Source organism: Nilaparvata lugens, chromosome 1 (assembly GCF_014356525.2).
Source record: "Nilaparvata lugens isolate BPH chromosome 1, ASM1435652v1, whole genome shotgun sequence".
Taxonomy (NCBI): Eukaryota; Metazoa; Arthropoda; class Insecta; order Hemiptera; family Delphacidae; genus Nilaparvata; species Nilaparvata lugens.
This window is the reverse complement of record NC_052504.1, coordinates 10,013,539-10,036,894: the sequence shown is the minus strand read 5'-3', so window position 1 is coordinate 10,036,894 and position 23,356 is coordinate 10,013,539. Positions and strand designations below refer to the sequence as shown.

Sequence of the window (23,356 nt, the reverse complement as noted above, 5' to 3'; positions counted from 1 at the left end):
ATTGGATAGATAGGCGATTGATTACAAGTTTCCATTCTGTACTTATTCTGTGGCCAAGTTTCCATACTGCCAACATCTACAGCCAAATCCACCCATCTTGACGTCACAACCAAGCCAACAACAATGTAAGTTACACACCACAAACACTTACACAACAAATTCAAAAAAGTTTTCTATAATCTCTTTACGATGCGTGACGTCATTGCTGTGACGTCAAGATGGATGGATTTGGCTGTAGATGTTGGCTTCATCGACTTTCAGTATGAATGAATATACAATGAGCCGTGTCTATTCTATAACTGGTCTAAGGGCTGAAGGAATAGATTTTGAGAAAGGATAAGGAAGTGGAAGGAGGAAAGCTTTCGATTGCAGTACTTTGCAGCTTATATTCTAAAAAATTTACTTAAAAACATCCATAATCAAACGCAAAAAAATATTTACCTCCTATTCATTGTTGGTTTATATGTTTTTGTCCTATTAATAGAATAATGGATAAGAGGGTGAGTTATTGAAATATTTTTTCTTCAACATAACCTTAAAAAGCAGTATCGCATTAACTTTTCTATTTAAGGTAGATTACATTAAATTCGTGCACTTACACCCTTGAACTTTCTAATTGCGTTTAGTGTGAGCATCAACATGCGGTGTAAGTGCACGTCCAGTGCCAACATACCTATTATCAAATTTTTAGTTGGGATCGATTTAGTATGTTATTTTGAGCACAAAATCACAAAAATTAAACGGCGCTCACTATTGTTTTTTAAATAAACTAAGTTCAAAGTAGCATAATTTTACATGCACTTAACCTATGAGTAGCAGCCATTTTGATTATTGAAATCATCAAATTATGATATTCCTAATCTGAGTTTTCCTAACCCAAAGTTTTTCCTAACCTAAGCTTTCCTAACATAAAGCTTTTCCTAACCTAAAGCTTTTCCTAACCTACAGCTTTTCCTAACCTACAGCTTTTCCTAACCTTAGCTACTTATGGTTGCTACTTATAGGTTAAATGCATGTAAAGTTCTGCTACTTTGAACTTAGTTTATTTTAAAAACAATAGTGAGCGCCGTTTAATTTTTGTGATTTTGTGCTCAAAATAACATACTAAATCGATCCCAACCAAAAATTTGATGACAGGTATGTTGGCACTGGACGTGCACTTTAGCCGACTGGGTGTTGCTATAGCACTTTTTCAGTACTTTTTTTTTATTAGAACTTTTTTCACTTTTCCAGTTTTCATCTTCTCTTATGACGACCTCCTCAAATGCAATGACGAAGCCCTTCAGGTGGCTAAATTTGGGGAGGGAAATATATTGAAAAAATGATAGCATAAGACCCATATCACACCAAAGCTGGGCCGAGCCGAGCGGAATCTGTCTGCGTTCGCACTGAAGCCGATTCACTCAGTAGGTTTTCTAGCCTTGTAGTGAGAAATCACTATGTGGAAATATCAAACTAAACTGAAAGAAGGCAGAATCCGCTTGGCCGAAAACGCGTCAAGCTGACTGCACAAATCCGCTCGGCCCAGCGTTGATTTGAATGCTCCCGACTAAATCCCGCATAGTTAACGCGGATTCCGCTCGGCCCGGCCCAGCTTTGGTGTGAAACCCCACTAATGGGGTTGTTAGCCTACTTGTATATACATACTCTGAGCTATTGCTATTCTTGATATTGTGTTATGTATCTTATTATGTACACTGTATTTTTTTTACGAGCTTATACATTGTAAAAAATGTAAGGCAGAATAAATAATTTTAATTTGGTGATCTTGGTCATGGAAAGTAAGCATCTGCACACTTGGTGGTCATGCATAACCTAGCTTGCATATGCATTTATGCGCATTGTTTATACAGTTTATTCAGTAGATGGGTGGACCTTACTTACTTACTTGATACTTGAGATTCTCCCACTGGAAGCACATCAGCGCCGTGGGCGTCAATATATTTGTATCCATCATCACGTCATGTCGTCGATGGAGTGATGTCCTTTCTTCAAGATATTCTCAAAGTTTAGGGTTTCTTGGTAAGGTAGCTTTTAAGTTCTCTTTTAAACTGAAAAGAGCCGGCAGTGTAAGGATATCTGCCTCAACAAGGGTCTACAGTGCTCCAAGTAGGGTTTCTTGAAGATAGTTCTTGTAATTCTCTTTTGAAGTAAAGTAATCTCTCCATATGCAGACTGTTACCCCAGAAAACAATACCATAGTTTTTGATACTTTAAAAGCAGCCATAGTTAACTTTTATAAAAACTTCTTTTTAGAGTAGTGGTTAGAGTGGGCGCATCATGTAGCAAATGGCTGTTAGTCTTGTTGATAAATATTCAATGTGTCACTGCCAGTCTTGGCTATCGGATAAAGATATGCCTAGATATTTTATATTTTGCACTACACTCACGCTGGAACCCTCCAATTTAAGCAGAGGTGAGCTTTAATGTTTTATCTATTGTGAAACTGCAATATTTTGGTTTTTCCTTTGTTCAACAATAACTTATTTGTATGGCACCATTTACTTACTTCTTTTAATCCGCCTTGAGCTCTGGACCAGAGACTATGTTTATTTTGGTCATATATAAGATGGCTGACATCATCTGCAAAAAGCCATATATTTCCTACAGAGACACTAAAGTTGAATCCAATTTTCTTTCAACTTTTCAACTGTTGATAGCATATGATGAAATTAGTTGAAATATTATTTCAGTTGCAATATTCTTTATAATATTTTTATTGGTCGCCTTTCATTGATCTTATAAAACTGTAGAGTAAGACATCAATGGGAACTATAGAAAAAGGTCCATTCTTTAAGGGATGCATTCTTGAATATATTCGTTGCTACTATAACAAACATAAATAAACAAACATCAACTACTACAACCCATATTTTAATACTGAGCACTATTACTTGCTGAGTTTGATATTTGCTGAGTCTGATTTATTGATAGTTTTCAAGTGACACAAGCCTTCTCTTATGTTCACAGATCAAGATCGAGAAGCAGGAGGATGAATTTGGAGAATGTGAATTTGCAACTAGCAACGTCAAAGATGAGTCATCCTCACACAATGGTTCAACTTCCAATCAGGCATGTATTCTATCTTGAATAGAATAAATAAGTTATGCAGTTTAGTTTGTGTTTTTTCGTCACATTATAATTAAAACTTATTGCTGAATGAAAAGTTTTCTTCCAGATTCGGCAGAAGAACAGTATGAAAATTCAAAATTGTTAAAATTTCTATCAATTAACCAAAGTGATCTTTAGTAGGCCGTAAGTAAGTTGTAAGTATTTTGACTAGCGTTCTAGTCTATTTTCTGTTGACACCCACCAAACTAGCAATCAGTTTATCTTAATCTAGAGAGCAGAACTTGATGGCTCCTATTCAAACTTCAACTACCCCTCACTCACCCAGTGCACAGTAGTACCTCTTGCCTGTCCAGGTGTACTGCAGAGTGCAGACGAATATCTGTACAGTTATAGCTCTGTGGCAAACATTAACGTGAATGGCTGGCCTTAGCTTGCAATTTCATAATCTTTGAAAAACATAACAATTTCTATCATTAAACTGTAATATCATCGTGATATAACTCAAGACAGCAGTCAAATTCAGTAGTTGCTGTTCCTTCACGACTAAGGCTCAACTCACACTTACGCGACTCAGGTCGAGAAGAGACTCGACTCTAGTCGAGAGCATGTGTTTCCAAATGGTGACACTCAGGCTATAGTGAGGTCCACGTTATAATGGCAGTGGATAAAGATAGAAGAATAGCTATGCCGATTCTCTGCATTAAATGATCATATTTCTACACTCAAAAACATTTTTTTTTTTTTAAGATTACGTCCTAAAGACTCCAGTCATGGAGTATAAGACAAGTCATGTTATTACATAATAATTCTAACACTAAGTAGTTCAACCTAGTTTAGGTTTGAAAGGAATTCTTGTACACTATAGAAAGCTCTATCAACTAAATATTTTTTAATTTGTTTTTTGAAAATCTTCAAATCATCATTACTTTTCAAGATTTGAGGTTGCTTGTTATAAAATTTCCTACCAATATAATCTGGTTTTTGTTCAAATAACCTACTATTGTGACCCATTATATGATAATCTGCTCTGTTTCGCGTATTATACTCATGAACATCTGAATTCTGGATCACACCACTCGTTTTCACATGCATTACAACTTCATATACATACAAAGATGGCACAGTTAATAGACCAAGCTTTTTAAATAAAGGCCTACAAGAGTCTAACCTATTCACTTTCTCTATACATCTGAGTGCCTTCTTTTGAATCTTAAACACCCTGTCCATATTTTGTTGAGATGAATTACCCCATACTAAAATAGCATACCTAATATGAGATAGTATAAGTCCATGGTAAGCAGTTAACAGTAGTTTTTTATCATTCAGCCTAGCAAGCTGCCGCAGGACAAATACCCCAGATGATATCTTATTACATATCCTCTCAATGTAAGGATGCCATGTTAATTTCCTGTCCAATAAAATTCCCAAGAATGCTACTTTCTCTTCTTGGTCTAATTCATTTTCCTCTACAAACACATTTATTTCTCTATCCTCTACTGAATTATATTTACTTTTGAATTGTAGGAATTGACATTTCTTACTATTTATTGTTAATTGCCTTTGCTTCAAGAATTGGACAATTGACTGTACTCCAGTAAAAGCATTTATTTCTAGACTATCTAATAAATAATTGTTAAAGATAAGCGATGTGTCATCAGCAAACAACAGAGCTCTGTGATCTTTTAACTCTTTTGGTAATTGGTTCACATACAACAGAAACAGTAAGGGACCCAGAATTGAGCCTTGAGGTACTCCAGCCTGGACCTCCAGTTTTTGAGATTTAATTTTTACTATTTCATTCCCATCCACCTTGGTAAGCTCAACACACTGGTTTCTACCTATGAGATATGATTTAAACCATTTTAGTTCTATACCATTCACACCTACAGTTTTTAGTATTTCCAATAATATTCTATGGTTCACACAATCAAAAGCTTTGGATAAATCAAGAAATATTGCGGCTGCCTTCTCACCTGAATCTATTATATCTATTAGTCTTTCAACAAGGGATACTATTGCAGTCTTAGTAGATTTCCCTTTCTGGAACCCATGCTGTTCATCACATATGAAATTAATTTCTTCCAGGTGCATCAATAGCCTATTTAAAACTACTCTTTCAAAAATTTTACTTATTACATTTAGAATACTAATGGGTCTATAATTTTCAACTCTTTCAGAATCACCGCTCTTGAAAATTGGCAAAATTTTTCCTTGTTTCAGATCATCAGGGAAAATACCCTGCTCTAGTGAAGTATTAAGGAGATGCAATAAAGGGTCCAGTAATTCATTTTCACATTCTTTTAAAATTTTGCTTGAGACCCCATCCAATCCTACTGTTTTTTTGTTATTCAAATTTTTTATTATTCTTGACAACTCATCTCTTGATAATGGATGAAATTTAAATACCTTTTCAATTGGCTCAGCATTTAATGTAGTTGTATTATAAGTATTAGTGTTCAGTGACTTTTGGAGATTATATGCAACCTGTTGATAATACTTATTGAAAAAGTTACAAATGTCTATACTATCATCCATATAATTTCCATGTTCATCGATTATCCTAGGGACATTAGTAACTGTATCTTTTTGAGCTGCTCTCCTATTAATTACCTCCCAAACAGCAGAGTTAAAATTGGTACTAGTTGTTAATATTTCAGCTGTTTTCTTACACTTAGCTTTCCTCACTTCTTTTGCATAGTTTTTCTTTAGACATTTGTATTTGACTTCACTCGGAACATCCCTCACTAATTTAAATTCCTCATAAGCTTCCCTAACAATATTTCTTTGAGTAAGAATATCTTCAGTTATCCATTCCTCTACTCTGTTTAATTTACTTTTTACTTTGACTTTTTTTATTGGACAGCATACACTAATGTGAAATCTTAGAGTATCAATGAATTGCTTATATTTGTAATTTAGGTTACAACTGTTATAAACACTACTCCAATTTTCTTGAAGCAGTTCCTGCTTCAAACAATTTATATTTCCAAGCTCATATTGCTGAATTTCTTTCACAAAAGTTTTTTTTCTGCTTGGATTCTGGCCCTGCAACTTAACATCTAAAATTTGATAGTTATGATCTGATAGATCTGAGCTACCTAACCTGACATTACAACCTTCTATATTTGTGAGGATATTATCAATAATTGTCTGTGAAGTTCGAGTTACTCTTGTATATTCGTGGACCTTAATTTCTAAATTATTCATATTAATAATATCTCTAATATCCTCTGTCATTTTATCCTGCCTGGCAAAATCGGTATTGAAATCTCCTACTACTATAACATTTGTGAAACGAGCGGTTGTAATTTCCAAAAGTGTATGGAGCAGCTCACAAAATTTTTGCCAGTCTCCATTTGGTGACCTATAGATACCTAACACTGCTACCTCAAATCGATCATCAATTTTTAACCTTAGTCCCGTCACCTCTAAATCCATCTCAACAGAAAATCTCTTAACAAAATCCAGTTCATAAGTTTGGGTATGTTTAGCATTGCTAGTGAATATACATACACCACCACTTCTATGAGCTATTCTACAAAATTCTGATCTCAGTGAATAGCCTGGAATCCTAACTTGATTTATTTCCTTTATTTTTAAGCCATGCTCTGTGAAAATAACAATGTCAGGATCCTGTTTAAGAAATACTTCTAATCTGTCAATTTTGTTGCGAAGATACTGTATATTTTGATGATAAATACTAAAAACCTTACCATCTTGTGCTACTCTATCTCTAGCATTTGTAGCTATTTCCCTTTCCCTGTTTTGAGCCAATTTACTAAAAAATCGTTATTTGTTTTTTTGACTGTTTTTAAACCAGAGGATTGCAAACGGCTTTCAATCAGCTCTGCCAATCTATTACAAAAGATTACTTTGCCAGATCGATTTAGATGCAACCCATGATTAGTGAAGTTATGTCTTTTCAGCCTTTCATTTAGAAAACAAATCCCCAGTTGTTTAGAATTCTTATTTTTTAGGCTGTTGATTGTATTATGGATTGATTTGTTTGTCGAATTGATTGCTTAATTTAACTCTGGCCTATCAAACCTATTAGGAATAGTACCTATTATTAAGTTTTTTTTTTTGCTGAGTGGCACAATTCCCTTGATTTTTTCTGTTACTTGAGGAAGATGATTCAAGTTAGGTTCATTTATATTATTTGAGCCACCCAGTACAATTAGATAGTCATTTTCATCAAAGTCTTTAGTTTGTTCCCTAGCTGACTCTACAACTGCATTAATTGATGCACTTGGCTTGAAAAAACATTGGACATCAAATTTATTTTTCAATCTTTTATCAAGGAGATCACTGCAATCACGTCCATGACTGGACGTCAGTAGCAGAACTCTCCCTTTCCTATCTTTATTTCCCTCAGCTATATTTTTGGTTGCTGTCTTCAAAACCTCACTGTACGTTTTATTTCGACCATTTTCAGAGCATTTCCCATCATTTAGGTTAGATTCTATTTTTTTGCATTTGGACGGAGGTTCTATCATACATTTAGTATTATCAAATTTAGATTTTAGTTTCTTTATTTCCTCCGACATTAGACTACATTGATTTTTTAGATTTAGTATTTCTTTTTTATGGTCTTCATCTTGTAATTTTATAATCAGTTCCAAAGATTTAATTTCTTCTACCATCCCTAACCTTTCTTCCTCAGACGTTTTTAGAGTTACTTCTAATTGGTTTTTTAAATTAGTGTGGCTACTTTGTAGTTGAGCAACTTTTTCGGCTAAAGTAGTTTGAGGAACTGGGGTTTTTGGTTTTGGTGTTTTTGAATTTTGGTTTTGGGAATGCATAAGTACTCCCGCTATGTGTTCATTTCTATTAATAACCTTCGGTGTTCTACTTGAGCTCATCTTCCTATCTAAGAAATTATATTACTTGCAATAATAATAATTGATTTATAAATGATAGGATTTTAATTTGGTTATAATTTTAGTCAAGTAAACTATCTATGTTTATTTTTAAATCTCGAAAACCTAACCTCAAAATAACCTCTAAACGATGTTTGGCTTATAAAATAGAATTAAGAATTAAAATCTAAAACAAAATGATAAAACGTGATCAAGAAACAATTAATAATGAAATTAATACAAAATTATCTAATCCCTGGATATAATCTAATATTCATAAAAGAGGAAGATTATGGTGAGATTCAAGTTATTATTTCATTCATTTTTATTCCTTAATGATACTTATACATAACACTGGATTGTAAATGGAATAAATAGGAAATGAAGAAATAATTATGTAGGGTGATGGCTATCAGATGTCAGATGTGGTTGCCATAGAAACAGTTTTATAGGTATAAAATGCATTTATACACATTCCTTCAATAGTTTGATTGTATGGAGGGAATATTGTGGTATATTATATACCACTATATACATAGTGGTGTTGACAAAATCAACGTCTTATTCTTTCATCCTTTCAATAAATTGCCCTTCATTCGATTACTTGTGTTCACTACAGATTATCATCCTATTTCCAGCACAACTTATATGCAATAATGTGCTGTGTTTGCCAATTGTAGCCATGTTGCTCTTCTGAGTAGCCAATGAATAATGGACACCCCCACTCATCAAACTAGAGCTGACAATTCCATGTCAGTTTATAGCTTTAGTTCTGATGTACATTTCTTACAGTTTGTGTTAAAACAAAGGTGAAACTTACTATTTATTTGACAGTATTTTCATGTTTTGAAACAAAAAAGATAGGCAGTCATTATACATGACCAATCAATTTCTGATAATTCAATCTATGTATGTATCTATGTATGTATGTCAATTGAGAGAAAACCAAGGTCTGGATTAGCAATCATAGATCAGTATTCTCACGTATCAATAAAAATATTGCTCATGGCATAATTTATTTGCTATTATTATTTCTGTGATTGTTCACAATCTAACCCAATATTTAAATATAATCTGTTTTATGTACTATTTCTACAATCGGCTGCAAAACTCTTGGTTTCTATAATGATTATGATAATCAATGAGGTGTGATTGAGGTAAGGCAAGGAAAATTGTGTGAGTGTTTTACTCTAGATAATCTCATTACTTTATTCTGCTTCAATCAGTTGAATTCAATTCTGCTTCATTTACAAGTTGCATTATTGGTGTTTGCAGTTGAGCAAGAGGCAGAAGGATGTTCAGTGGAGAGTGAACCGGAGATGTGGCCTTCAAACTGCAGCACATCTGAAACTGCCAATGCAACAGAAGTTGGTGGACTGGATGCACATTCAATCTCTCCAGTGGAAAAGTGCACTGAGCCATCTGTGGCTGGCAAAAAGATCAAGCTCTACAGCTGTGCTGACTGCAGCTATGAAACAAGATGGATCAGTTATTTAAAGAGACACATGAGAAAACACACTGGAGAAAAGCCTTTCAGTTGTGATCTATGTGACTATAAATGTGCTCAATCAAGTGATTTGAAGATACATGTCAGAACACATACAGGAGAAACACCTTTCAGCTGCGAGTATTGTGACTATAAATGTGCTTGCTCAAGATCTTTGAAATCACATATCAGAACACATACAGGAGAAACACCTTTCAGCTGCGAGTTTTGTGATTATAAATGTGCTATTGCAGGGAATATGAAATCACATATCAGAACACATACAGGAGAAACACCTTTCAGCTGCGAGTTTTGTGAATATAAATGTGCTACTGCAAGTGCTTTGAAATCACATATCAAAACACATACAGGAGAAACACCTTTCAGCTGCGAGTTATGTGACTATAAATGTGCTCAATCTGGTACTTTGAAATCACATGTAAGAACACATACAGGAGAAACACCTTTCAGCTGTGAGTTTTGTGAATATAAATGTGCTACTGCAAGTGCTTTGAAATCACATATCAGAACACATACAGGAGAAACACCTTTCAGCTGCGAGTATTGTGACTATAAATGTGCTCAATTAACTAATTTGAAGAATCATATCAGAACACACACAGGAGAAACACCTTTCAGCTGCAAGTTTTGCGACTATAAATGTGCTCGGTCATATACTTTGAAGAATCATATCAGAACACATACAGGAGAAACACCTTACAGCTGCAAGTTTTGCGACTATAAATGTGCTCGGTCATATACTTTGAAGAATCATATCAGAACACATACAGGAGAAACACCTTTCAGCTGCGAGTTTTGTGAATATAAATGTGCTACTGCAAGTGCTTTGAAATCACATATCAGAACACATACAGGAGAAACACCTTTCAGCTGCGAGTATTGTGACTATAAATGTGCTCAATCTGCTAATTTGAAGAAACATATAAGAACACATGAAGGAGAAATAACTACTGGCTGAAAATTTGTGACTACGTGTACTCATTCAAATCTATTTTACTGTGTTTCTTAGGATGGCCACTAATAACAGGACAAGTGTGTTGAACATGTGTGTACACTCATGTCGCCATTCATTGTTGTGTCATCACAGCTAAAGGCTTCAAACAACATTTTTTGAGGTTCTGAGTATTGGCCCACACCTTGGCTCTATTCAAATTGCCAGGGTCACCCTGGGCTGGCGTCTTGGGAGGGGCAGAGTAGGGGATGCTGCTCACAGTGTGGTGTGTGCCGGCCGGTGGTTGGAGCGGCCTTTTGGGGACGGCTGGGCTCCTCGCGGTGTTCGGTGTCCTCCAGATACACCACGGTTGTCATCTCACAAGACTGAAATTCTCTCCTTTCTGATAGGTGATAGGCCATGCTTTTGCACTACCTGGAGGGAGGGGAGTCGCTAGGAGTGGTGGGAGAGTAGTGGCAGTCATCACTGTCCTTGTAGTGCATGGCAACAGGTCAAAACTTATCAGAAATGGTCCAGGTGTTTTCCGGACCTCAAACGAGCCTTTGTGGCTGATTCCGGTTTGCTTCCAGATCAAGTGGTGTTCGGTTCGTCCTCTTAGGGACCCCTATGGGTTGCAGCAGGTCACCTAACCGGTTTTTTAATAAATTGATTATTCAAACTTAAATACTGCAGCAAAAAATAAATAAACAACGTAAATTTGGAGATACAAAAACCTAACCTCAACAAATTTTGCTGGAAGCCTTTCGCTGTGATAACACAACAATCAATTTCAGTAAAGTGAAATCATAACCCTATTTTGGACTTTTAAAGTGTTATCTAAATTTGGGAAAGAAATAGTACAAGGAGTATCCTTAGTTTTTCTCTCCCAATCAGTGCTTCTCTCTAAAAAATATAAAATAAAATAAATAAATCTATGCTAATATGAAGACCTGAAATAATTAATGATCTAAGAGCCATTTTCCAAGTTCCGAGATAATGAGGTTTTTCTCACAGTAAGTATTTATTTTAATCAATTTAACTTTTTGATAAAGTAATTTTGTAAAATGGTCCTAGTTACACATGTATGAGTGATATCTCCTTAAAATTCCACCCCATTTTAGAGATTTTAATTTTTCAAATCTGTAAATCAAAACAGATCATTGTCCACATTTATCAATGGAAATAATGATTTAAGTGCCACATGCATAATATTGCTATCTAAGTACCACATTTTTCCTCGGTCTTATAAAATAAGATATATTATATTATTTATAGCGTTATTAACCCCTCACAGGTTGAGATCATGTAAGAACATGTAAGATCCATACATATTAATTATGAAACATTATACCTGCAATCATGAAAAAGCCGTTAGGCTTGATGTTGCTGTAGTCTATTTTTTTTATCTAAGAAAACAAACAAAGCTATAATTTAATGGGCCAGCTAGAGCCTAGGGGGCTATGAGAACTCTCCTCAAATCGAATTTTAGTATTGTTTATTGTGCAGAAATAGTATTAATTATAAAGGAAAGAACCAAACAAAATCAAATTTTTTTTGTCAAAATTATTAATAAACTTAGTCTTTCATAGCTCACCTATAATGTTAGATGTTCATAGAACTCTTTGTGTCTGCTCATTCAGAAATGGTATCATACTCTTCAAATCAGTCTTTTTTGCTTCTGATAATTGGGAAACACACTCAAGTCTTGGAAGGTTAATGTTCTTGATGTCCTCAATAGAAATGCCTGGTTTAAAGACATTGACTGTCGTTCATTGAACGTTTTTTTCACTTTGATTTTCCCAGGGGATAATGCATCAATTTTCAACCATATTAATTCAGAGATGTTTTTGGTATTCAAGAATTTGTCACTGCATTTTTTGAAATTGAAAAAATCATTATCTTCCATCATGTTAACTACAAAGGGATTTTTTCACGAACAGTTTCAATCATTTTTTCAAGTCATGTGGAACGTAGCACATAGAAACACGTTTCCTTTTTTCTATGACCGCAAAATCGCGGTCACAGGCAAGAAAAGTATGTCTGGCTACTAGAAACTTGTGTTGCACCTTTTTGTATACACCAATTGCTGTGAGATAAATCCATAAAAAGAGCAGTATCAGGTTTTTATTTTGCCCAGCGCAATTGTCACTCCAGGCAATCAAGGTATCTGTTGGGGTAACATTTTTCAAAATGTTTAATAAACATGATGCCACTTCATTGCCTCCTCTGCAGGATTGGCCTTCATGCCACAATGTCATAATGGATAATCCATTGTGAAAGTGAGCCCCTAAATTGTAAGCAGAAAGCTGGCGTAGATAGTACATATTGCTATGAGTTAAAGTTGGCAATGAGAATACTTGCTGGAGATCGAGAGAGAACACATTGGTGTTGCTATTAATTCTTTGAGCATTTTTACAATCTCCTTGTAATTGTCTTCTGGCGTTTTCAGCCTTCAAATGATGCAGTTTCAGTCTGGTCTGGCTCCCCTGAAGACGATGCAATAGTTGCATTTAAGAGGTCACAAGTAGCACAGGTATCTGTCCTAGTTCTTTTGAATGACAGGTTGGGGAATTTTTTCTTGAAGGTATCAAAATAAAAACGTTATGTAACTTGAGAATTCGGAAATTTTTCTTTAAAAGCTTTGAATAATCTACTGATATTAAGATCTGGAGACAAGTATTCTTTCTGAGATTTATTGCGTCCATAATGACTAACCTCCCTTGGTATTGAATTAACATGTTCACACACTGAGTTCTCATCCTGGACCGTATATTTACGATGTTCTGTCCTATTGCCTCTTCTCTCGGTGTACATGGGATTGCCTGTCTGTTTCAACTCCATCAACATTTGCACTCTCTTAGGAACTAGATCAAAGATCTCTTAAAATGTAGACCGACATACCTGGACAATTTCACCTTCACCATTTGGAATTGTATAGATAGCAGTAGCTTGACGCCTACTGTTTTTGGATCATCATAATTTCCATTGCGGCTCCTTTTGACTGTCTTAACAGTAATAAGGCCGATGAGGTAGTTTTGTTGCTGGCAGAAATCAGCTTTATAAAAATCTTCAAATAAAGTCAGCTTTTGTGGATGTGAGATGTCCTTGCAACTATATCTACACTTACATTTCACTTGTGGTGATGGAGGTCTTTTACCTGGAACCAAAACATTGTTTCTCATTGAATATTCTAGACCACTGTTTCTTCTCTTCTTTCTCTCATTGGCTGCTCGTCCTTCTCCCTTCTTTCTTAGTTTAGTTACGTTTTCACTCATTTTACACTATTGAATAATATAAGTATCAAATTATTGAATTAAACAATACTATTATGTTATAAACACTCACTACAACAAAACCTACCAATAGTAGAACATAACCTCACAAAGATGATCCCGTGCCACCTAGGAACATTCAGCGCGAGGAACAGTTTTGGCGCGAGGCACTTAGATCATTATTAACTTTGCGCTGCAGGGAACATAGAACTGACGCATTCTTTCGGCAACTATCTGAACTAATAGAAAAAGAATTGGTACTTCAATCATAATACACATTAACAGGCCGGGTTCATAGATCAATAATCCGGGGTTAACTAAAAAATTGCACTTAGACCATAATATTTACTTCAGGTCTTCATATATGTGTATTATGCATGTCTTACCGTTAGTGGCCAGCCTCATGAAATCAACCTTGCACTTTCCATCACCTACTCACAGCATTACTGCTCACATGGTCATCATCCACAATAAAATTATCAAGTCATTCAATAAATAATATCATGTTGATATTTTGCCCCACCATCAACTCAACGTCATGCAGCTTGATCCTCTGCTTCTCCCTCAATAGCTCTCCTATAGTGAGGTCCACGTTATAATGGGAGTATTTGATTAACATTGGTTTTGCTTCCCCTGTGTATCATTCATCAAAGCAGAAAGCGCTATCATTTTCTAGCTCTGCAGCATTGCCAGATCATTTTCTAACAATGTAGAAATATAATCAATTAACAGAATATTCAATCTCAATAATTATGAAAATTTAGTATTTAATCTTTGACAAATATAAATTTTCATGAAAATAAAATATAATTGATCACTCTACACAAGAATTTCCTGTTAATATTACATCAGATATATCATTATCAGCTATCTTCAATAGAAGACAGTGGCAAGGCAGAGAATTGGAACGCTGTTCTACTATCTTCCTTCACTGCCATTATAACATGAACCTCACTGTAGTCAGCCTCAACCTGGTTCCACCATCCTTGCCTAGGTCTAGAAACACTCATGGAGCTCACACTTTCATTTGATTTCTGAGTATGATAGTGTCATTGGTGAAACCCTGGGTTCATACATCATGTAGTACAAACAGGGAAACAACAGTGATTAGATATTACTAAAAATACTGAGTCTCATTCCAAGGTCAATTATTTGTATCAGGATAGGTTTTAAATGGCAACAAGCTATGAGAAGATGTGACATCACACTGCCTATAATATTATTATCTAAGATAAATATTCATAGGTATGGAAGGGGTTAGGCTAGGTATACAGTCTGTAATTCAGTCAAATTGAATTAAATTGATGTCCCATTACATTTTTTTAATAATTTTTTCACTAGCCCAATGTAGAAACGGTCAAATCAGGCATTTCTTTTGAAACAATATCACATGTACTGTTCCATCAGATCTTTTTGAAAAAAAACTTGAAGAATAAACAACCGTACCTTATATATAATTTAGCAAGGCATTAGCATTTTCTAATTTGAATTATTTGTTTGATCTAAACTTGTTATATTGCTGTGGTATTCAAGTATTTTTGTTAAATTGTAATCATTCTATTGATATCTTAATTCGATTTTCCATGTTAATTTTCAGTTATGCAGTAATATTCTATTATTCTTGATTGTTTGATAATCCACATATAGTAGAGATATTAAAAATAGACATAAAGAGTGAAATCGTGCTCTCTCATGAACTGACATTTCAATTTTGTATTTAATTTCTATTGGATGCTAATGTTTAAATTATAGAATAATTATATTATGCATGTATCTCTATTTAACTGTAACACTGTATTTGTATGGCTAGTCCGTAAACAAATAAAATTATTATTTATTTATTTAATTTGAATTATTCCTTCCCAAAAAACATGGAAAAAATCGTAACTTTGATTTTATTTATTTTCATAAATTTCATTTATGTTAATGAATTAATAAAAGTAGTTTGTTTTAAAAATGCAGCAAGTTTATCCATTGAAGAAATCTATTCTCTACAATAATGTACCATATTACATTACATGTTTATGTAATGTTTTTGAACGAACGTTTATTTAAAATTCATTTTTAAAACCTGAAGATGATGTGATACATTGAAACTAGTTGTTTTAATTTGTGTTTTTAATGTGTTCTTTTATTTCAAATAAGGGTACTATGATGTTATTTTATAAATAGATTTGATGATATATCAATTCAATATGGCCGGCTGCTACCACGCACTCTTGTGCTGCATTTAAACCAAAGCTATTAACAACGTGAAATCAGCTAACCACTCCACTGATGTTTTGTGCGCAGGGCTTTAGAAAGCAGCCCTATTAATTTAAATCCAATATTTTTCAAAAACGTCAATACTAAAACTAAAAAATCTGGTGTGGCGCACTCACACAACTTTCCTTGCCGTTATTCTGTGATACTATCAATAGCTGGGATCAACAAAGACAAAATACAGAACGATTGAAAAATTCAGCAACTGCAAGCCACATGATTATAAAATAGTAAAAATGACAACCTCGCCTCGAATAATCCAAGCAGTGTTTCATTACAGCCTTTCTAGAGGCAATCAGCTGCTTGCGTTTGAAATTATCCGTTAAAATATCTTGTAAATTGCCAGCCTTGAGCAAACTGTAAAATTTGGTACACAATGCATACCATGCAGCCGCTCTCCTAACTTTAAAATTCCTTGGAGTCTAAATACGATCTTCCAACTACTTTTGACAATTGAAAAAAAATCAATTATTTCTGAGAAACTTTCTCGCTTTCACCACCACTTATCTTTTGAAACAAAAAAGTTTCCAGCATGTCGAAAATTTCATGTTTTTTGTTCGAAATGTCTCTACATTGACGAACATAATCATTAATTAAAAAATAACTATACGTCGGATAAAAATGATCTAGACACCAATAGAAAGGAGACATTCTCTCCTTTAATTTTATGTTAAATTATCACGCATTACGATGCCCCATGATTCTGAGAGAAGTGATAATTGAAAGAAAAACAAGTCTTCGCGATGTTTCCAATTTTATCATAAAAGTTGAATTTCCTTTTAATCCTTCAACCCTGAAACTTTTTTAGCAGTACTAGGATATCGGGGATGATATTACAGACTACAATTCTTATTGTTAATCCCAGGTTCCATCCCTTCTTTGAGTGATCGCCTAACTATTGTGTCTCCGTTGTGATGCGATCACGCTATCCGCACCACAGAGTCTCAGTAAACTCTGAATAATTATGTACTAGGAATCCCAAGTGTAAATTGCACATTTTAAAATCATTTTTATTTCATAAACTGTTTTATGTTCCCGGTTGCAGATATATTTTTACTTTCCTTGCCCTATTACCATAGGTAAGGAAAGTATTGCTTTCCGAAAAAAATTAAGGTACCCCAATTTCTAAATTTCTATACGTTTTAAGGTCCCCTGAGTCCAAAAAAGTGATTTTTGGGTATTGGTCTGTATGTGTGTGTGTGTGTACACGATATCTCATCTCCCAATTTATGTAATGACTTGAAATTTAGAACTTAAGGTCCTTACACTATAAGGATCCTATACGAACAATTTCGATCAAATGAAATTCAAGATGGCGGCTGAAATGGCGAAAATGTTTTCAAAAACAGGGTTTTTCGCGATTTTCCTGAAAACGGCTCCAACGATTTTGATCAAATTTATACCTAAAATAGTCATTGATAAGCTCTATCAACTGCCATAAGTCCCATATCTGTAAAAATTTCAGATGATAAATTTTCATAACGGCAAGGAAAGTTGTGTGAGTGCGCCACACCAGATTTTTATAAACCGACTTAAAAATCCACCTGAAGGTTATCAGATGTTTAAGTTACAATGATTTATTGACATCTCAATAAATAATATTCGGGGCACTGAGCTTCACTCGTTATTTCTATTAATTTATTGATTAACAGAACACATATTCTTCAAAACAAAGACCTTAAAGAGATATAGTGCCGGTTGCACTACAGCCGGTTAAATTTTAACCGTGATTAATTCCACGAGAACCAATCAGAGAAGCCTTCTTTTCAAAAATGCCTTCTCTGATTGGTTCTCGTGGAATTAATCACGGTTAAAATTCAACCGGCTGTTGTGCAACCAGGCCAAAGATCCACAATGCCTATGCCTTCCCAATGATAGCTCTTACTTGAAATTGAAGGTCGCCATTTGGGTATTTTAGCACGAGATATTATATATTTTTTATTAGTAATACTATAGATCACAAAGGCATTGGTATGTAATAATCTTATGGGTTGCCCCCTCAATGGTGGATATCAATTCCAACTACGACACTAGCGCTGCATGTGAGCCTATGCATCTTTAAGGTCTTTGCTTCAAAATGATCGTGTTCATATTGTACAGCTGGCTATAAGTCAGCTTATGAATTTCGGGGATGAGACTTTTGATTCTCCACAGATGCACTCGCTCACTCACTTTTTTACAATCCACAGCTGTTTCAGCCAAGGATGAATAAATCCTTTTTATGTCGTTCAGCGTGTTTTCTAAAGGATGAGTCCTAGTGCAATCGAATTTTTCTATAATAAAAAGTGACCTTTGCATGGGAAAATTTCTTCACCAATCTTGAAGATCTAGTGACTGAGCTATTTTATGTTCGCTAGACCACTCAGACGTCCCTGGGACATTGTTGATGTTAGAAAAGTCTTCAAGCTCGAGTTTGGAAAAGCTTCTTATATAATTTTACTATTCACATTTAATATTATGAATTTATTATTTATTTTTATTTTAAAATTTCCCATTCCTTAAAATTTGCCACCCCCAAAATCTGCCGCCCTGTGCGGCCGCCCGGTCCACCCACCCCTGGGGCCGGCCCTGGTGAGAAGACTTGAGTTAATGAATTTTTTCTGACGTTTGAGATAACTATTCCATAGAGTAAGGCAAGATAATTTCTTATCACAATTATTTTTCTATTTTCCTATCAATATATATTTTATTGGTTTATTACATCTACAATGATATATGCATAGTCTAAAGCTGGGTTTACACCCAGGACCACCTCGAGTTTAATAGGCGCCCGGGGCGAAATTTTGATATGCGCCCCCCCACAAGTATAGCGCGGTAAGGTATTATTTAAACGTAAAGCTACATCGCTCTTTCTGGAGGAGAACTTCCATTATGGGCTCTATCCTCTCCTTGATAATCATGCTATAGATTTTGTAAGCAGTGTTTAGATAGCTGATCCCTCTATAGTTGTCACAGGAACTTCTTATTCCAGTCAATATAGACATAAAAAAAGAGGTGTGCTTGCAATTTATATGTATTTCTGCCAAATCCAGTAATCGGACGGAAAAAATTGCTTCAGCCTTTGTTTTAGATTATAAAATTCTGAATAAAATGAGATCATTGACAACTCTCTATCTCCAATAAGTACTGAGTTATGGTTTTTCAGAAATGAGTGAATTTTAAAGAAAAAATAAATTCTGATGATTTATAGTTTTTGATCAACAACATCTCCCGATTGCTACCATTTAGTTAGATGTATAATTCAAAGTCCCTCTGGGCGTATTTTTGTGCTCTACAATCCAAGATCAGGTAGAGCGCTCTATCTCATATAGAATTCCAGGTACAACTGCCAACAATGCTCCTTGTATTGTGAAAAACACATATAATTTTCGGCTTCAACCATCATCCCCAACTACTAGAAATTGGCCATTTTTTGTGGAATATGGGCGGCTTAAGTACACTCAACAATAAATTTTCAACTTTTCGATGGAATTTGACTCATGATGCATGATTATGGACCGCCTTGATTAAGCCGATTAAGCCAATTTTTTTGGATCTCTGAAGCGACTAATGATGACTTGCAGGTTGCTGGGGCAGTGGGCGCGCACAGGCTCACTCAATGACTGGAAAAATATTCGCCCGTGCTATGCGTAGAGTGACTGTATTTACCAAAGTTCAGTCAGTTAACTGATTCTTATGAAGGAAATGGAATGAAAATAAATTTCAAGAAGACCAAATACCTAGTCTCAGGAGGTACAGCTAAGGATCTACAAGTTGGAGATCATGAGGTGATGAAATGTGTTGAATATAAATACCTGGGCAGTGTAATATCATCAGAGAGCAATTCCAAAAAAGAGATCACTAGTAGAATTGAACAGGCTAGGTAGGCAACACAAACATTAAATTCTATAGTTAGGTATCAATGTTTCTGAAAACATCTTTACTGGCATTTTCTTTAAAATTTCAGTAGGAGACTCAACAACATTAGAATATGACCTTAATCAAAACTATAGACAATTTAATGATTAGCAGAAACGTGAAAACGGAGGTTTTTGTGTGAAAAAGTAAGAATGGACGCGTGTATGAGTGTGTGAATGAGTGCATACATGCATGCATGTACATTTTCAACAACGGTATATGATTTATTATTATTCAATGAAGTGTTCTCAGTCTGGTTTTCCGATAGGGAACACATATTTTAAATAAGTTCAATTGTTCTTGATGTATTTTGTTCTTATTTTTTAAAATATACTACTGTAATAAACGAACGAATAAGTTGATGGTCATCTTTCTAATTTGGCTGGCATTCAAAAATATTTGCAATAATTTTCAAATTACTTTAGAAAATAGGACATTTGCGTTATCTATTTGTAAGATTTTTTTCATATTTCTCCTACAACGCTGACTTGAGGTTATTTTTCTTGCTGTGTTAGTGGAAGTGAATTGTATATTTTTATTTCTATGTATTTGAAGTGTTGTGTGGAGTGCTCCAACTTATGTTTTGGTCGTCCTCAAAGATCAGCATTTCAAGCAAAAACGAACGTATCCATCACTATGTTCAATGCAAAAAACGACATATCCCACTAACCAATGAGAGGGCAGTATTCAGTGTCATGTGACTTGTTTGAATCCCATGATGCACTACAAAAGTTTGGTTATGTTCAGTACAAAGCTTTCTAGTTCAGTGCATGATTACCGGTATTGAGTTCGAAAATACAGTTTACAGTTGTAGTTAATTTTGTTTCTCTGTATACAGTTTATTAAAAATGGACGAAAGTTTAATTTCTGTGAAAGATGGCAATTCTGGTTCAAGAAAGAAACAAAAGACTATTAGTGCGCGAGGAAAAAAGAAGATTGAAAAGTACAGTGCTCCTTCAGGATCCAACACATTCATTCCGTGCTCACATAATAACAAACGTTTCAAGTGCTTTGAGGTGAGGCCAGCAGATGCTAAACAACTACGAGAAGCTATTTACAAGTTTCCTGATAAATTTCATCAAGATTCAAAATTAAGTTCATTCATGAGCTTCAAGAATGTTAAAAGAAGACGACCAAACCAAAAGAACAACACCGGTAAGCCCAAGCCCCGCAGTTACAATGTGGAATATCAAGTTTTTAAAGTGAATGGGAGGGTAATAAAAATTTGTAAAAAACTGTTTCTGCACATTACAAGAGTGAAACCAACAAGATTGAATAACATAGCCAATAAAATTACTTCAAACAGGGGCTTGAGGGAGACTCGAGGAGGTGATCACGTTAGCCACAAGTCAACTGCAAAAAAAGAATCGGTGCGGCAGTTCATAGGTATCTTAAAAGGGAGAGAAAGCCACTACAACCGAAGAAAATCCAAGCGAATTTATTTAGATTCCGATCTGAACATAATTAAATTGTTTAAAATTTACAATAGTTCAGTTGGTTTGGAGTTACAAGTGACAAAGTCCATGTTTCGAAGAGAATGTTGTCGGTTCAATATAGGTTTTAAATCACCAGCAAGTGACATTTGTAGTTTTTGCAACAAAATTGATATACAGATGGCAAAGGAAAAGAGTGCAAACCCACGATGTAATGACACTATTAATAGCCTGATTTTAAAAAAGAAAGTCCATAAGATTCGAGCAAAAGCTATTTATTAACTGATGGGAGAGAAGTGCCCAAATGACTTATCTGTCTGCTTTGATCTACAACAAGTGCAACCGTTACCAAGAAGTCCCGTTCAAGAAGCATTTTATTTGTGTCAATTGAGCTTCTATGCTTTATGTATTATTGATATTGAAGCAAAATCCCCAGTATTCTATACTTGGACTGAGCCTGAGTCCGGAAGAGGATCAACAGAGGTGTCATCTGCTCTTTTTAACTATTTGAAGAATCTAGATTTAACAGGAATTAGGCGTTTGCGGTTATTTTGTGATGGATGCGGCGCTCAAAACAAAAATAACATTGTGATCCACACACTGATATATTTTCTTGGGACTCACTGTTGTAATGTTGAAGAGATCCTAATAACGTTTCCAGTAAGAGGCCACAGCTTCTTACCAGCTGATAGGGTTTTTGGCCAAGTTGAAAAGAAACTACGAAAGAAACCTGTCATTCAGAATAAAGAAGAATACTATTCGATCTATGAAGAAGTTGGAGAATTGAGAAAGTTGGGTGAAAACTGGAGCTTGCTAGACACAAAATGTTTGTCAGGTCGTTTCAAAAATATTGAGTTAATCAGCCAGAAAAAAAGAATCATTATAAAGGAGTGTGTTGTCAGAAGTGATGGGAACAAGACAGTAAAAGCTGTTACAGTGAAAGCAATGGAAAATTTCAGATTTGAGGATGAGAATGAAGCATTTTTGAAGTTGTACAAAAAAGGATGGACGCACAGAAGATGTTTTCAAGAGCCAATTGAAGCATTGCCTCTCGGTCACCCTATCTCCTCAGCCAAGAAAAAGGATGCCGATTCTCTTTTGAAGACACTTATGGTGATGACTGGAAGAATGATGAAGCTCTTCAGTGGTACAAGAATGTATTAGAACATGAAGAGGAATCTGAAGAAGCACACAACGATCCTGATCCATGTGACTGTTTAGAAGAAGATTGTGGACTCCATATTTAATTTATCCAAATATTACAAGGTGATGACTTATTTACATATTTTGAAGATACTCTATACTCATTGAAATTTGCATAATTTAATTACATTCTTACTTATGATTCTTTTTTATTTTGTGTATGATACTGATCCATATGACTGTTTAGAAGATTGTGGACTCCATATCTACTTATCCAAATATTACAAGGTGATGACTTATTTACACATTTTGAAGATACTTTATATTAATTGAAATTTGCATAATTGAATTTATATTCTTACTTATGATACTTTTTTTTGTTGTGTATTATGCTTACATCTGTTTCGATAGACTCTTTTTTACTGGAACATTGTGCTCAAACGAATCAAAGCATATCCACATGCGAATCAAGCAAAAAAATACATATCCTCCTGGTTCAGTCAAAAAAAAACTTATCCATATTTAAATTGAAAATAACAAAGTAATCCTATGAATCCTATCAAAAACTCTTGTTCTATATTGATATTCTTTATTTACTAAATATATATGCATTTATTTGAAGACAAATTTTGATAATTGATTGAAAAATCAGTTTTTTCACATTCCTGAAAGTTCTCTTACTTGTGATATGTTCGCTTTTGCATGTCACCTCCTCATATATATATATATATATATATATATATGGGAACCCTTCAATAAGTTGGAGACAGTTGTAGATATAATTCTGTAACTTTCAGGATAAGTTATTGGTCAAATACTCCACCTTTTGACGTACAACTGAAATTCAACCCATCATAAGGGAATGACTTAGGGGTTGTAACTCAAATATTTAAAATGTAAACAACCATTTTGTGGTACATCGTTTTAAAGGCCTCTTCAAAACGAGAAATATGATATCAATAAAAATGTTCTATGATACT

General features: G+C 34.6%; 1 protein-coding gene across 3 annotated transcripts in view; it reads left to right on the top strand.

Annotated features, from left to right (window-relative positions):
- Positions 1–321: 321 nt before the first annotated feature.
- Positions 322–23,356, top strand: part of LOC111054363 (gastrula zinc finger protein XlCGF17.1-like) — a 49,836-nt gene continuing 26,801 nt past the window's right edge. For 2 of the 3 annotated variants that reach the window (XM_039429795.1, XM_039429772.1), the window contains exons 1-2: positions 322–500; positions 2,971–3,072. In XM_039429795.1, coding sequence (XP_039285729.1) covers positions 489–500; positions 2,971–3,072 — 114 coding nt within the window. In that variant the 5' untranslated portion in view covers positions 322–488. Of the gene's footprint in view, positions 501–2,970; positions 3,073–9,206; positions 15,483–23,356 lie in introns of those variants that run through there. The other variant, XM_039429754.1, reaches the window with a different exon arrangement.